General features: G+C 43.5%; 1 protein-coding gene across 4 annotated transcripts in view; it reads right to left on the bottom strand.

Annotated features, from left to right (window-relative positions):
- The window catches only part of SULF1 (sulfatase 1), a 134,924-nt gene that overhangs the window by 7,903 nt on the left and 113,119 nt on the right, over window positions 1-13,902 (bottom strand). For 2 of the 4 annotated variants that reach the window (XM_072999011.2, XM_020812507.3), the window contains exons 15-18: window positions 13,173-13,241; window positions 7,385-7,557; window positions 6,354-6,496; window positions 262-385 (exon numbers count right to left, since the gene is read on the bottom strand). In XM_072999011.2, coding sequence (XP_072855112.2) covers window positions 262-385; window positions 6,354-6,496; window positions 7,385-7,557; window positions 13,173-13,241 — 509 coding nt within the window. The remainder of the gene's footprint in view (window positions 1-261; window positions 386-6,353; window positions 6,497-7,384; window positions 7,558-13,172; window positions 13,242-13,902) is intronic. The other 2 variants (XM_078393807.1, XM_072999010.2) reach the window with 1 other exon arrangement.

The raw sequence follows: 13,902 nt of genomic DNA, 5'->3' as shown, positions 1-13,902 counted from the left end.
CAGCTCTGTCTACTTTTTCTACCTTTTTTGCAGTTCTTCTGATCTTAGGTATTAATTAACATGAGTATATTGTAAAGTGTCATATATTTGTTAGCTTCAAAATTCTTGCAGGCCAAGCTTAAAATATATGTGCCAAGCACCACATGCTGTAATTAGGCTTAGAAGCATTATTTTTTGACAGCCAGTCTTTCACTCAGCCAGTCTTTGTGAGTTTAGCTAGTTTGGGTCAGCATTAAGAATTTTGTAATCACATATAGTTACCTGTGTCAGTCCCCTTAGGTCTTGGATTACACTGCTTATAACCTTGGCAACTTCGTAGCTCCATGAGCTGTATGTGCAGCTGGTTCAAAATGCCTCTTTCTACTGTGTGTACTGTATTTGTTAGCTGAGAAGGGAAAGAAAAAGATGATTTAGGATCACTCTTATACATGGCTATTCAGAAGTATGTCTTGAGTATAATAGAGCTTACACCAAATAATGTCTGTACAAGAAAGGGTAGTGAACCTTTGGTTTTTCAGAAGTTTTGGGCTACATTTCGTAATCCAGAGATTTTAGACTTAAGTCTCCTGACAATCCATTGACCCTACTAGCGGGGGTTTCTGAGAAATGAGAGTGCCAACTATTTGCAATCCTTATGTGTAGGATTCCAACTTCTGTAAGAGTTTTAATGTACAAAGGTTGCAGGCCAGTGATGCCTACACATTTACATTTAAGTCAAGCTACAATAGTCACGTTAGCCAGTGCAGTCACATTAGCAGTCTATATCCATTCTGGGTCTACATGTTATTGTTGTTGTGATTTATATACTGCCCCATAGTGCTAAAGCACTCTCTGGGCAGTTGACAACACAATTAAGCAAACAACACTTTGACCCCCAGCAAGCTGGGTACCCATCTTACCAACCTCAGAAGGGTGGAAGCCTGAGTCAACCTTGAGATGGAACTTCAATATTGACTGCAATACTGTAGTTTAACCACTGTGCTGTGGAGCTCATATCACATGGACCTAAACGGCTTGGGCCCTGCATACCTGAAGGACCGCCTCCTTCCATATGAGCCTACCCGGCAGTTAAGATCTAGCCAGGGGGCCCTTTTGAAAGAGCAGTCCCTCAAGGAGGTAAGAGGGACGGCTTGCAGACAAAGGGCCTTTTCGGCAGCTGCCCCCAGACTATGGAATGCCCTCCTGACTAAGATTCGTCTGGCGCCGACACTGATGACATTTCGGCGCCAGGTCAAAACCTTCCTGTTCCAGAAGGCTTTTAACTGAAATAATATTAGCTGTGGGTCTGATGGCAATTTTATATATATTTTAATTGTATTTTAATTGTACATATCTTTATTGTATTTTAAATGCTGTAAGCCGCCCAGAGACCTTTGGGTAGTGTGGGCGGCATATAGATAAAATAAAATAAAATAAAATAAAATAAAATAAATAAATAAATAAATAAATAAATAAAAGTCTGTCTGGTCATTGTTCTGTGATTATTTTAATCCATGCACAACATTTTGCATGTAATTCCATAAATTTCTCTAATTTTGTACATATCCTTCCTTATTCTGTGCATTTTTCTATGCAGTGTTCCTTAACATGCACATTTCCATATCTACCTCTTGAGCAGGAAACAGCATGGCAACATTACAATCTAAAGAATAGATTGCTGTTCAACCTGTGTATTTGTCCAGAAAGTGAAAATGAGGTGAGTCTGCTTAAAAATGCAAACCAAACCACATTCTCTAGCAACCTCACCCAACATTCCCCTTTCAAACTGCCCATTTACAGCTGCTACATGTGTCTTTTTGGAAAGAAATAGCTGGGATTTATGTGGACATACCTGATGCCAGTCAATGTGCCTTTTGAATGTGGGCATCATAAAAAAAGACATCTAAGAAGCAGACCTTAGTTTTGATACTTTGTCAGAAGGAACAATGCAGCAGCACCATTGCTGGGAGGGCTAACCCAAATCAAGATGGCAACAGACAAGGCAATAGCAGCTTCTGCTCATTCCATGTACAGAAGCTGGTGGTACTAGCAAATTACACCAGAGCACAGAGTGCTGTCCCCTGAAGATGCTGGCCACAGAGACTGGCAAAACATTAGTAAGAACAACTTTCAGAACACAGCCAAAGAACCTGAAAAACCCACAACAACCATTACATCCCAGCCGTGAAAGCCTTCGCAAATATAATTTAATGTTACTTCATTGCTGACAATAGGACAATGCCCTCCAATATACTGGAGTCATACAATTAGTTTCAGGAGGCTAGGACAAGTTGTGTAGAAGAGGGAACAGCTCCCTGAGTCTAGCTACCACCACTTATTTTGGAATGTGCCTGTGACGGACAGCTCTCAGAACACTCTTGTCAGTCAGGTCAGAGCTATGATATGGGAGCCTATGACATGACAGAAGGGGCGGAACCAGGGAAATAAAAGGAGAAAGAAAGACAGTTAATGATAGTTTTTAGGCAGTTAGGGCTGTGGTTGTGTTAGAAAGAAGAGTAATACAGAGATAGAGATAAGAATAGGACAAGTCTTGGAAAGTTATGTGGTTAAGATTGGAAAGAGTTAAAAGTGCTAAGAAATAAATAGTTGAATATAGAAATACCTTGATGAAAGTGAATCTACATAAGCAAACATAAAAATTAATCAAAACAACGTTTATTGAATGAATAATAAAATACCATCCATGATTTTCTTTATATGATTTATCTATAAACCCATAAATAAACATTGTTATATTGGACGTGTGTGTGTTTAGTCGTTTAGTCGTGTCCGACTCTTCGTGACCCCATGGACCAGAGCACGCCAGGCCCTCCTGTCTTCTACTGCCTCCCGGAGTTGTGTCAGGTTCATGTTGATTGCTTCGCAGACACTGTCCAGCCATCTCATCCTCGGTCGTCCCCTTCTCCTCTTGCCATCACACCTTCCTAGCATCAAGGTTTTTTCCAAGGACTCTTTTCTTCTCATGAGATGGCCAAAGTATTGGAGCCTCGGCTTCAGGATCTGTCCTTCCAGTGAGCACTCAGGGTTGATTTCCTTTAGAACTGATAGGTTTGTTCTCCTTGCAGTCCAGGGGACTCTCAAGAGCCTCCTCCAGCACCACAATTCAAAGGCATCAATTCTTCGGCGGTCTGCTTTCTTTATGGTCCAGCTCTCACTTCCATACATCACGACAGGAAAAACCATAGCTTTGACTATTCGGACTTTTGTTGGCAAGGTGATGTCTCTGCTTTTCAAGATGCTGTCAAGATTTGTCATCGCTTTCCTCCCAAGAAGAAGGCGTCTTTTAATTTCAGGGCTGCTGTCTCCATCTGCACTGATCATGGAGCCCAGGAAGATAAAATTTGACACTGCCTCCATACCTTCCCCTTCTATTTCCCAGGAGGTGATGGGACCAGTGGCCATGATCTTAGTTTTTTTGATGTTGAGTTTCAGACCGTTTTTTGCACTCTCCTCTTTCACTCTCGTTAGAAGGTTCTTTAATTCCTCCTCACTTTCTGCCATCAGAGTGGTATCATCTGCATATCAGAGGTTGTTGATATTTCTTCCGGCAATCTTAATTCCGGCTTGGGTTTCTTCCAGTCCAGCCTTCCGCATGATGTATTCTGCATATAAGTTAAATAAGCTGGGGGACAATATACAGCCTTGCCGTACTCCTTTCCCAATTTTGAACCACTCAGTTGTTCCATGACCAGTTCTAACTGTTGCTTCCTGTCCCACATATAGGTTTCTCAGGAGACAGATAAAGTGGTCAGGCAATTTGGTCTCGAGTTAGCAATTTGGTCTCGAGTTCCTCTGCCTCTTCGGAATCCAGCTTGTACTTCTGGGAGTTCTCGGTCCACATACTGCTGAAGCCTACCTTGCAGGATTTTGAGCATAACCTTGCTAGCGTGCGAAATGAGTGCAATTGTACGGTAGTTGGAGCATTCTTTGGCACTGCCTTTCTTTGGGATTGGGATGCAGACTGATCTTTTCCAATCCTCTGGCCACTGTTGAGTTTTCCAAACTTGCTGGCATATTGAATGTAGCACCTTAACAGCATCATCTTTCAAGATTTTAAATAGTTCAACTGGAATGCCATCACCTCCACTGGCCTTGTTGTTAGCCAGGCTTTCTAAGGCCCACTTGACTTCGCTCTCCAGGATGTCTGGCTCAAGGTCAGCAACTACATTGTCTGGGTTGTCCGGGATATCCAAATCTTTCTGATATAATTCCTCTGTGTATTCTTGCCACCTCTTCTTGACGTCTTCTGCTTCTGTTAGGTCCCTCCCATTTTTGTCTTTTATCATGTCCATCCTTGCACCAAAGGTTCCTCTAATATCTCCAATTTTCCTGAACAGATCTCTGGTCTTTCCTTTTCTGTTATCTTCCTCTACTTCTTTGCATTGTTCATTTAAGAAGGCCCTCTTGTCTCTCCTTGCTATTCTTTGGAAGTCTGCATTCAATTTTCTGTAACTTTCCCTATCTCCCTTGCATTTTGCTTCCCTTCTCCTCTCTGCTATTTCTAAGGCCTCGTTGGACAGCCACTTTTGCTTTCTTGCATTTCCTTTTCTTTGGGATGGTTTTCGTTGCTGCCTCCTGGACAATGTTACGAGCCTCTATCCAAAGTTCTTCAGGCACTCTGTCCACCAAATCTAGTTCCTTAAATCTGTTCTTTACTTCCACTGTGTATTCATAAGGGATTTGGTTTAGATTATACCTGAGTGGCCCAGTGGTTTTTCGTACTCTCTTCAGTCTAAGCTTGAATTTTGCTATGAGAAGCTGATGATCAGAACCGCAGTCAGCTCCAGGTCTTGTTTTTGCTGACTGTATAGAGCTTCTCCATCTTTGGCTGCAGAGAATATAATCAATCTGATTTCGATATTGCCCATCTGGTGATTTCCATGTATAGAGTCGCCTCTTGTGTTGTTGGAAAAGAGTGTTTGTGATGACCAGCTTATTCTCTTGACAAAACTCTATTAGCCTTTGTCCTGCTTCGTTCTGAACTCCAAGGCCAAACTTCCCTGTTGTTCCTTTTATCTCTTGTGTCCCGACTTTAGCATTCCAGTCCCCTAGAATGAGAAGAACATCTTTCTTTGGTGTCAGTTCTAGAAGGTGTTGTAAATCTTCATAGAATTGGTCAATTTCAGTCTCCTCAGCAATGCTGGTTGGTGCATAAACTTGGATTATTGTGATGTTGAATGGTCTGCCTTGATTCGTATTGACATCATTCTATCATTTTTGAGATTGTATCCCATTACAGCTTTTCCCACTCTTTTGTTGACTATGAAGGCTACTCCATTCCTTCTACGGGATTCTTGCCCACAGTAGTAGATATGATAATCATCTGAGCTGAATTCGCCCATTCCTGTCCATTTTAGTTCACTGATGCCCAGGATGTCGATGTTTATTCTTGCCATCTCCTGTTTGACCACCTCCAGCTTCCCAAGGTTCATAGATCTTACATTCCAGGTTCCTATGCAGTATTTTTCTTTACAGCATTGGACTTTCCTTTCACTTTCAGGCACGTCCACAGCTGAGCGTCCTTTCGGCTTTGGCCCAACCACTTCATTAGCTCTGGAGCTACTTGTACTTGTCCTCCACTCTTCCTCAGTAGCATGTTGGACGCCTTCCGACCTGAGGGGCCCATCTTCCAGCGTCATATCTTTTAGCCTTTTGTTTCTGATCATGGGGCGTTCTTGGCAAAGATACTGGAGTGGCTTGCCATTTCTTACTCCAGGTGGATTGCGTTTAGTCGGAACTCTCCACTATGTCCTGTCCGTCTTGGGTGTCCCTGCACGGCATAGCCCATAGCTTCTCTGAGTTACTCAAGCCCCTTCGCCACGACAAGGCAGCAATCCATGAAGGAGGTTATTTTGGACAACACTGATCTAATAGTCATATTTGGTACAGAGAGGAACATATCCTCTGGTGGCAGCGAAAAAGGGTAAAAAGTACGTGTCATGCCTGAAAGGGAACCTGGGTGTGTAGAAGAACAAACAGGGGGATGTGTTGTGTGTGGGGTTCAATCCCAGGTAGCCGGCCCAAGGTTGACTCAGCCTTCTATCCTTCTGAGGTCGGTAAAATAAGTAGCCAGCTTGCTGGGGGGGCAATGTGTAGCCTGCATAATTAACTTTTAAACTGCCCATAGAGTGCTTGAAGCACTATGGGGCAGTATATAAGCAGCACACTTTGCTTGCTTTGCTTTGGTCTTTGTCCCACCTCTTTGTATGGTGTATTAGGGTTCCTCTGTATCTGCGGTTTCGGACATCCATGGTAAATCATGGAACCAATTCCTTGCAGATAATGGGGGTCCTACTGTACAATGACATCTTATTTTGCAAAATGTGTTTAAATAACTTTTAACCCCTATTTACCTGGTAAGGGTCAGAGTTCATGTCAAAATATTCCAAGAATCCTGTAGCAAATTCACAGAAGAGGAAGTTGTGTGTTTCATTGATTGCTCGCAAACACCAGTAAGTGTTGTTGTTTGAGCTTGTACAAGCACAAAATGATCCCACTGTTGAGAAGAAGGAAAAACAAACAAACATTTAAGGAAGTATGTATTTACTTCAATCCAGAAAGGGCAAATCATACATGGCTGTGGGAAGATGTGGGGATGTTCCCACAGTGCTGTACCCCATCATGAGATGGGAAGAGAAGTGATGGACAAAGCAGATGGAAAAGGCAACCTGTGACCCAGATGGATCTTCCACTTGTGTGGATTTTAAGCAGAGTCTAAAGCTGGCTGGATAGCTCCATGAGTTAGGGAAGATAGAGGTGAGTTAGGTATCTGGATGCAGAGGCAAAGTTTGCTAGTTCAATTCCCCATTGTGTCTTCCAGATGAGGTAGCCTGTGTGGCCTTGGGCAAGCCGCACAGCCCCAAAGCACTCCCAGAAGAAGGGAAGGGAATTTTTGAAATCAGAACTCCTGAAACCTCCAGCCAAATTCCAGGCACCTACACTTTGACTCCCCTTATAAACATAAGAAATACTGACAACTGTTATGTTGCTACCTTACTGGCTTCTGCAGCCACCCAGCATAAGGTCTCTGGTTCAGTGATATCAGTTCTCACAATTTTCTCTTTCTCAAAAAAAACTACACCACACATCCTTTTTTGGAAGACAGGCCACAATATTATAAAAATGACAATGGAACTGCCACCATTTAAATGTTTCTGCCATTTTCAAGCATATTAACATTTTTAAAGACCTGCTGATTTCAATGGAGAAAAGATACAAACTTGGTTTAAATCTCTTCCATTGAAATAAATGGGGCTCAATGGTCTTCATTTTGGATGGATTGGCCTTTTTTATTTCCAGATGTGGACTAATGCTCTCCAGCTGACTTAGAGTTCACACCAAACCTTACTCCCGTCAGCATGTATGTCTTAGAAGAGGCTCTCACAGTTCCAGAATGGTGCAGTCTGCCAGTGATTGTTATCGTGCGTAAAGCAAGTGAGTCCAGGAAGGCTGCATTCATCGCCTTTCTTCTGACGCTTTTTTCCTTTCCTTTCTTTCTTTCTCCGCCGGTTCTCTTTGAAGAGCTGAAGTTTACCATCTACTTCTTGGGCTGCTTCCCTAGTCAAATTCAAGAATAGTTAATAAACAAGGGCATAACCAGAATAGATTTTGTCATAGTACAACCTTCCCCAGGCCGTGCCTTGCCAAATGTTTTGGAAATAACCTGCATCATCTCTGACCATCGGTCATGGTCATTGAGGAGGATGAAAACTGTAATTCAAAATTTCTGAAGAGATCCAGGTTGAAGAGTTTAACCTAATACCTACCTGAAATTCTTGTTTGAGCAAATCTACCTGTTTTATTGATGAAAGGAAAAGGTAACTTCTGTCAAGTTTGAATGGAGATTCACTTCCCTCATCTATGCTTGCTGTGCCCTCTTCCCTAAACTTGCAATATATAGACCAAGCCCAAGATACTTTGCTGCCTGAGTTGGAGCAGTAAACAGTAACCTCTTCCCATTTAGGTCTCTTTGCTCTGCCATATGGTAGGGCCAACCCTGGTGATTCACAAGACAAGAGAGTAACATTCAAATGTCCCTGGTACATGCACTCAATTAATTAATTAATTAATTAATTAATTAATTAATTAATTAATACATACATACATACATACATACATACATACATACATACATACATACATACATACATACATCCCCCGCCTATCTGGTCATTTTGACCACTCTAGGCAGCTTGCCTAAAACATCGATGATACACTTCTATGTCATTTGTATCCAGGTCTTTGCAAAGCTGAAATGTGAATTCTTCACACAGCTATCTTTCCATACTATGCATACCAGTTCAAAGCCCATCCCTGAAAAAGGAGGTAGGTTTCAGGAGCCTGCACAGACATGGACTACCATCATCTAAATAGAATTTTGGGCTTTGAAATGATTAGGAGGAATTAGTACATTTCCTGCTTGCAAAAACTTGAGTTCAGTTACAGAATTTAAAATGATTTACAACAGAGTTTCTAGCCTAAATAATACTACTCCTTTGAACACCTGTTGGTAGATAAAACAAGGTAGCAATACAATGTTAGGGAGGCTGCATTTGTGATCCCCCACCATTCCAATTTGAGGTGGTTCTTACAATTATATATAAAAGCTCAACATATTTATTTATTTCATTTATTTATTTACAAAATTTTTTTAGCTGTGCCATTACCAATGGTCTGTGAGTGGCGTACAACAATATTAAACCTTTAGAAAAACATTAAAATCATTAAAAATTCCCAATATTATAATAATACCCTATATTAAATCAGTTAACTTATCATTAATAAATCCTGCTGCCCATATGGCCAGCTAAAGAATATTGCTTAATTAAAATACTGGCTAAACAGAAAGGTCTTTGCCTAGTGCTGAAAAGCCAAAAGTGTTGGAGCCAGGCAGATCTATATAGGGAGGGCATTCCAAAGTTGGTGGGCAACAGCCGAGAAGGCACAATTTTGACATGCCATCCCCCTCACCTCTTTCAGGGATGGCACCCTCAAAAGGGCCTCCTGGCCTGATCTTAGAGTATTGGCGGGCTCATATGGAAGAAGTTGGTCCTTTAGGTAACCAGGTCCTAAGCCATTTAGGACTTTATATGTCAAAGTAAGCACTTTGATTTGGGCCCGAGCAGCAACCGGCAGGCAGTATAAATTTTTTAGAATTGGCGTGATATGTGTTCACATGTCAAAGTAAGCACTTTGAATTGGGCCCGAGCAACAACCGGCAGGCAGTATAAATTTTTCAGAATCGGTGTGATATGTGTTTACATGGCGGCACCACTTACCAGCCATGCAGCCTGATTCTGTGCCAGTTGCAGTCGCCGGACCATATTCAAAGGCTGCCCCATGTGCAGTGGTGCCTCACTTAGCAATGTTAATCAGTGCAGCAAAAATCGCTGCTAACCAAAAACATCACTAAGCGATTTAAAAAAGCCCATATGAATGCATTGAAACCCCTTCAATGCGTTCCTATGGGCTTAAAACTTACCTTTAAGCGAAAATCCTCCATACGGTGGCCATTTTCGCTGCCCGGTATGCGAGGAATCCGTCCCAGAAAACAGCGGGCGGCCATGTTTTTTACCCGGTGGCCATTTTGGAACCGCCAATCAGCTGTAGGAAAAAGATTGCTATGCGATAATCGGTAAGCGAAACAGCTTACCGATCACTGCAAAGCGTTTTTTTCCTATTTAAAACGTCGCAATGCGATCGCTTTTTCAATCGCAAAATCTTCTTCGCTAAGCAGTTTCGTCGTTAAACAGGGTGCTCGTTAAGCGAGGCACCACTGTATATTGCATTGCAATAGTCCAGTCTGGTTGTTACCACTGCATGTGTGACTGTTGCCAGGTGCCGCTCATCCATATAAGGGCAAAGTTGATATATTTTCTGCACCTGTAAGAAGGCACCCTTGGACATGAAGTCCACCTGGGCTTCCAAGCTCAGATCCGGGTCAAGGAGCACCCCCAAGCTGCGGACCCTGACCTTTAGGGAAAGTGTAATTCCGTCTAGGACAGGGAAATGGCCCCTTAACCTATCTGGTGAAGTACCTACCAGCAGCACTTCCAACTTGTCTGGATTGAGCCTCAGTTTATTGACCCTCATCCAGTCCATTATCAAGTCCAGGCACAAGTTCAAAATGGTAACTGCCACACCTGGATTGGTAGAGAATGAGAGGTAGAGCTGGGTGTTGTCAGCCCAAACCTCCCAATGACCTCCCCCAGTGGTTTCATCTAGATATTAAATAACATGAGAGACAGTAGAGAACCCTAAGGAACTGCCATGGATCAGAGTTACTGTCCCTCAGCACCACCTTCTGGACCTATCAGCTAGGTAGGAGTGGAACCACCGTAAAATGGTGCCTCCCATTCCCATCTCAGCCAATCTGTCCAGAAGGACCCCATGGTCAAAGGTGTTGAAATCCTCTGAGAGATCCAGGAGATTCCTCCTGTCTCTCTCCCGGCAAAGGTCATCAAACAGGGTGACCAAGGCAGTCTCCATCTCATAACCCGGTCTGAAATTTGATTGAAGTGGATCTAGATAATCTGTTTCATCCAGGAGAGCCTGGAGCTGCTCATCCACCACACATTCCAACACCTTGCCCAGAAAAGGGAGGTTTGCCACTGGTCGATAGCTGATCACTGGACCTGGGTTCAGTTTAGGCTTTTTTAGGAGTGGCCGAATCACTGCCTTCTTTAATGGGGCAGGGACCACTCTCTCTCTTAACAAGGAGTTGATGATCTCCAGGATCCAGGTGCGACACCCCCCCAGGCAGATTCCTTTATTAACCATGATGGGCAATGGTCAAGTTGCGTAGTGGTGGCATGAACCAATCCAAGCACCCTGTCCACATCCTCGGGTTGTAACAACTGAAACTCATTCAGGCTCTGCATCAGCAGTGGAGTCCAACTCTTTGCGAATCTGAACAATTCCCCCCCCCCAAATTGTGTAACAAATTTGTTACAGCAAGCCACTCAGCAATCTGGTACCTCTGCCAAACCACTAGGCTGAAGAAGGTCCCAGACAACTCGAAATAGCTCTGCTGGATGACACTCCGAGGAAGTAATATGACTGGATAAATGCTGATGTTTCACCAGTCGTATCGTCACAGAGTAGGCCCAATAATGCTCTCAAGCTGTCTCCCCAACTGCTTCATAGCCAGAAGCTCCTCTGTGTACCATGGATATACAGCGGGTGCGGAGCGGCTTTCGGGCAGATCGGCTTTCGGCCTTCAGAACTTAGAAAGGTGCACCCACTGACATCTCCTGTCCCCAGTGCCCTCTGGGAACCGGGGACAGGAGACAAGAGGCTAGTGGGTCCAGCTTTCTAAGCCCTGAAAGCCCAAACCTGAGACTGGTCACAGAGTGGTTTTCAGCTTTCCCGCCTCCCCTCACTCGCAGCTTTGGAAGCTGAAAGCCGCCCGGCGCCCGGTCTCAAGTTTTGAGGCTTAGAAAGCTGGACCCACTGGCCTCTTGTCTCCTGTCCCTGGTGCCCTCTGGGCACCGGGGATAGGAGACAAGAGGAAAGTGGGTCCAGCTTTGTAAACCCTGAAAGCCCAAAGCAGGCAGCAACCACAGAACAGTGTTCAGCTTTTCCCGCCTCCCCTCACTCTCAGCTTTGGAAGCCGAAAGCTGCCCTGCACCTGCTGTCAGCTTTGGGATTTCGGGGCTTAGACCTGCAGCCTACGGACTGGAAGTGGGAGGCAGGGAAAGTGCCAAATTTGGATTTGGCGCTTTCCCCACCTCACCCTTCTGGTCCGTAGGTTGATTCTCCGGCCGCAAGTCGAAGTGAAACTTTGCAGCCGGAGAAGTCTGTAAGTCGAAAAGTTCATAAGTGGAGCCGAACGTAAGTCGAGACTCCACTGTAGGTTCTGCAGGCAGAGAGAGGGCGCCTAGGTGTGATCATGTCAACCGCATGGGCCATCTCCTTGTACCACAAAGCGACCTGGGTTTTGACAGAACAGCTGACCATATCAGCTGGAAACTCCCCAACAACATTCAGGAATCCTTCAGGATCCATAAGTCTCCTGGAATGGATCATTTTAATTGATCCCCCTCCCCTGCAGAGGGTAGCAGCAGTAAAGAGTTCAAACTTTACCAGGAAATGGTCTGACCATGACAATGGGATCAAAGATAAACCCACCGCATTCAGACCAACCCCCCTCCAGTTGAGAAAACTAGGTCAAGTGTATGGCCCTTCTCATGAGTCGGGCCAATGACATGTTGAGACAGCCCCTTGGTTGTCATGGCGGCCATGAAATCCTGAGCTGTCATCATTAAGGTGGCCTCAGCATGGAGGTTGAAGTCCCTTAGTACCAAAAGTCTGGGGGCCCTCACCACCTGGTCTGAGATCACCTCTGTCAGCTCAGGTAGGGAGACTGCTGGTAACCAGCAGGGTGGGTGGTATACCAACAGAACCCCCAGTCTGTCTCTTGAGCCCTACACAAAATATAGGCCCTCAAGACCATTTCCCAAGGGGGCAGGGAGTCTGGAAAAGTGGAATGAATCCTTGCAGACTAATATCACGCCTCCTCCCCAAACCTCCGGGTGACCCTGGTGTTGGGCCAAGTACCCAGGGGGACACAACTGAGATAGAGGAACTCCTCCTCTCATAATGTTATTCTCCTCACAAAGTTGTGTCATTAGTATCATCTGATTTGATCTACATTTAATTGTAGTCTAAGAGTTGACAAGAATTATCCCTCAGAAATAGTGGAGTAGGAACATTTTCCGAAGATGCTGTTAAATGTAAACCTGATAGACATATACGTAATTGTGTCCTTTCTGCATTATCATCATATTTTATATCACTCTTTTGACCATTTCACCTTGCATGATATCAAGAAGTACTATAAAGAAACTATACTTATAAATGGAATGTAAACAACAGAGAAAACAATCAAGATGAACCTGTGGAATGGGGAAACTGCAAATTCCATGACAGGGTTTAGGTCCTTGGTTTGAGTGACACATAAATTGGAGTGAAAAAACAAATAATTTGTCCTTTGAATCTAGCTGCTGTGTCCTACACCTCTAACCTAAGCCTTTACTGATAATCTTCCACCACCAAGTTTGCTACAAGATGCTTCAGAAAGAAAGAAAGAAAGAAAGAAAGAAAGAAAGAAAGAAAGAAAGAAAGAAAGAAAAAGAAAGAAAAAGAAAAAGAAAGAAAGAAAGGTAGCTTACTTGAATGGATGAAGGTGACTCGCCTTTAGCTTTTCTTGAGCTTTTACCCCCTTTTCTTTGCTGTAATAGCTGTAAAGCAATGTCAAGGGAGAATAAATAAATTTTTCATAAAATTTACTTTTTAAAACAGAATTTTAGTTGTTACTATAATTCTGGAAAAATCTGTTGATAAAGTGCACCACTGTCTTTGAAGAAACCTGTTAAGACACCTGGTGAGAGATGTGCTCAAATCCTTTGTATGAGACGTTGGTAAATGAAGGAAGTCAGTTAATCATTTAGGCAGAAGACTACGTAGCACTCCAGTTTTTATATTAACAAAACCAGAAATATATTGCCTACTTAAAATTTACTTCAGAGCTGGTGTTGCATAGGTAGTCTGCTAGAGTGGCTTCAATTTAGCATTGCATGAGTGGACGTCCATCAGAGATATGGGACTTGCTTTATCTTCCCTCCCTCTGCACCCTTACATAGCATGCTCCAGAAGGTTTCTTAATCCTCTGGAGGAGATCTGAAAGACGTATAAGGAGCAACATGGGGGAAAGAACAGCCCTCTCCCATTTCTGCTGATGGAAGACATTTCCCACCAGTAGACAACAACACTGGCTTTCGCCTGTGACATTGCTGTAAACATAAATAAAAGCCTGCTTAAAATAAACCCAAAGTCAGGGGAAAACATGGCTGCTATCCTTATTTCCCAGCTACTTCCAATCACAAAACCAAACAATGAATA

The sequence above is a fragment of the Pogona vitticeps genome, chromosome 4 (assembly GCF_051106095.1).
Source record: "Pogona vitticeps strain Pit_001003342236 chromosome 4, PviZW2.1, whole genome shotgun sequence".
NCBI classification, from domain to species: domain Eukaryota; kingdom Metazoa; phylum Chordata; class Lepidosauria; order Squamata; family Agamidae; genus Pogona; species Pogona vitticeps.
Note: the sequence above shows the minus strand (reverse complement) of the source record. Positions and strands in the feature narration are given on the sequence as shown.